Source organism: Sinocyclocheilus grahami, unplaced genomic scaffold (assembly GCF_001515645.1).
Source record: "Sinocyclocheilus grahami isolate Dianchi unplaced genomic scaffold, SAMN03320097.WGS_v1.1 scaffold2090.1, whole genome shotgun sequence".
NCBI classification, from domain to species: Eukaryota; Metazoa; Chordata; class Actinopteri; order Cypriniformes; family Cyprinidae; genus Sinocyclocheilus; species Sinocyclocheilus grahami.
The window spans coordinates 11,821-12,189 of NW_015507269.1; the positions used below are offsets into that span (position 1 = coordinate 11,821).

At 35.0% G+C, this 369-nt stretch overlaps 1 protein-coding gene across 1 annotated transcript in view; it reads right to left on the reverse strand.

The window, feature by feature from the left end:
* The window catches only part of LOC107574012 (ectonucleotide pyrophosphatase/phosphodiesterase family member 2-like), a gene marked incomplete at its 3' end in the record, with an annotated part of 33,202 nt that overhangs the window by 3,677 nt on the left and 29,156 nt on the right, over nucleotides 1-369 (reverse strand). The window contains exon 21 of the mRNA XM_016260484.1: nucleotides 160-292. Coding sequence (XP_016115970.1) covers nucleotides 160-292 — 133 coding nt within the window. The remainder of the gene's footprint in view (nucleotides 1-159; nucleotides 293-369) is intronic.

Sequence of the window (369 nt, forward strand, 5' to 3'; positions counted from 1 at the left end):
TTATATATTATGCATGTATATAACTAACTATAAAAATAATTTTTTATTAAAAAACATTATATTTAAAATAATTCAATAATATTTAATATGCTAAAATAAGAATTTTATATGATTAATAATTTAATTTTACATGTTTAAACATGTTAATAAGGGTCTCACTCTTTGATCATCTCCTCCGTGTCTCTCAGCCCGTCGTAGTTGTGGTCAAATATGGGTCCCATGATCACATTTATGCCATTATTCTCCAGACTGTATCTCCTGAGGACGTCTCTCTGCAGGAAACTCCACACCTCTACACACACACACACACACACACACAGACAGACACACACACACGCACGCACACACACGCACGCACACGCACACGCA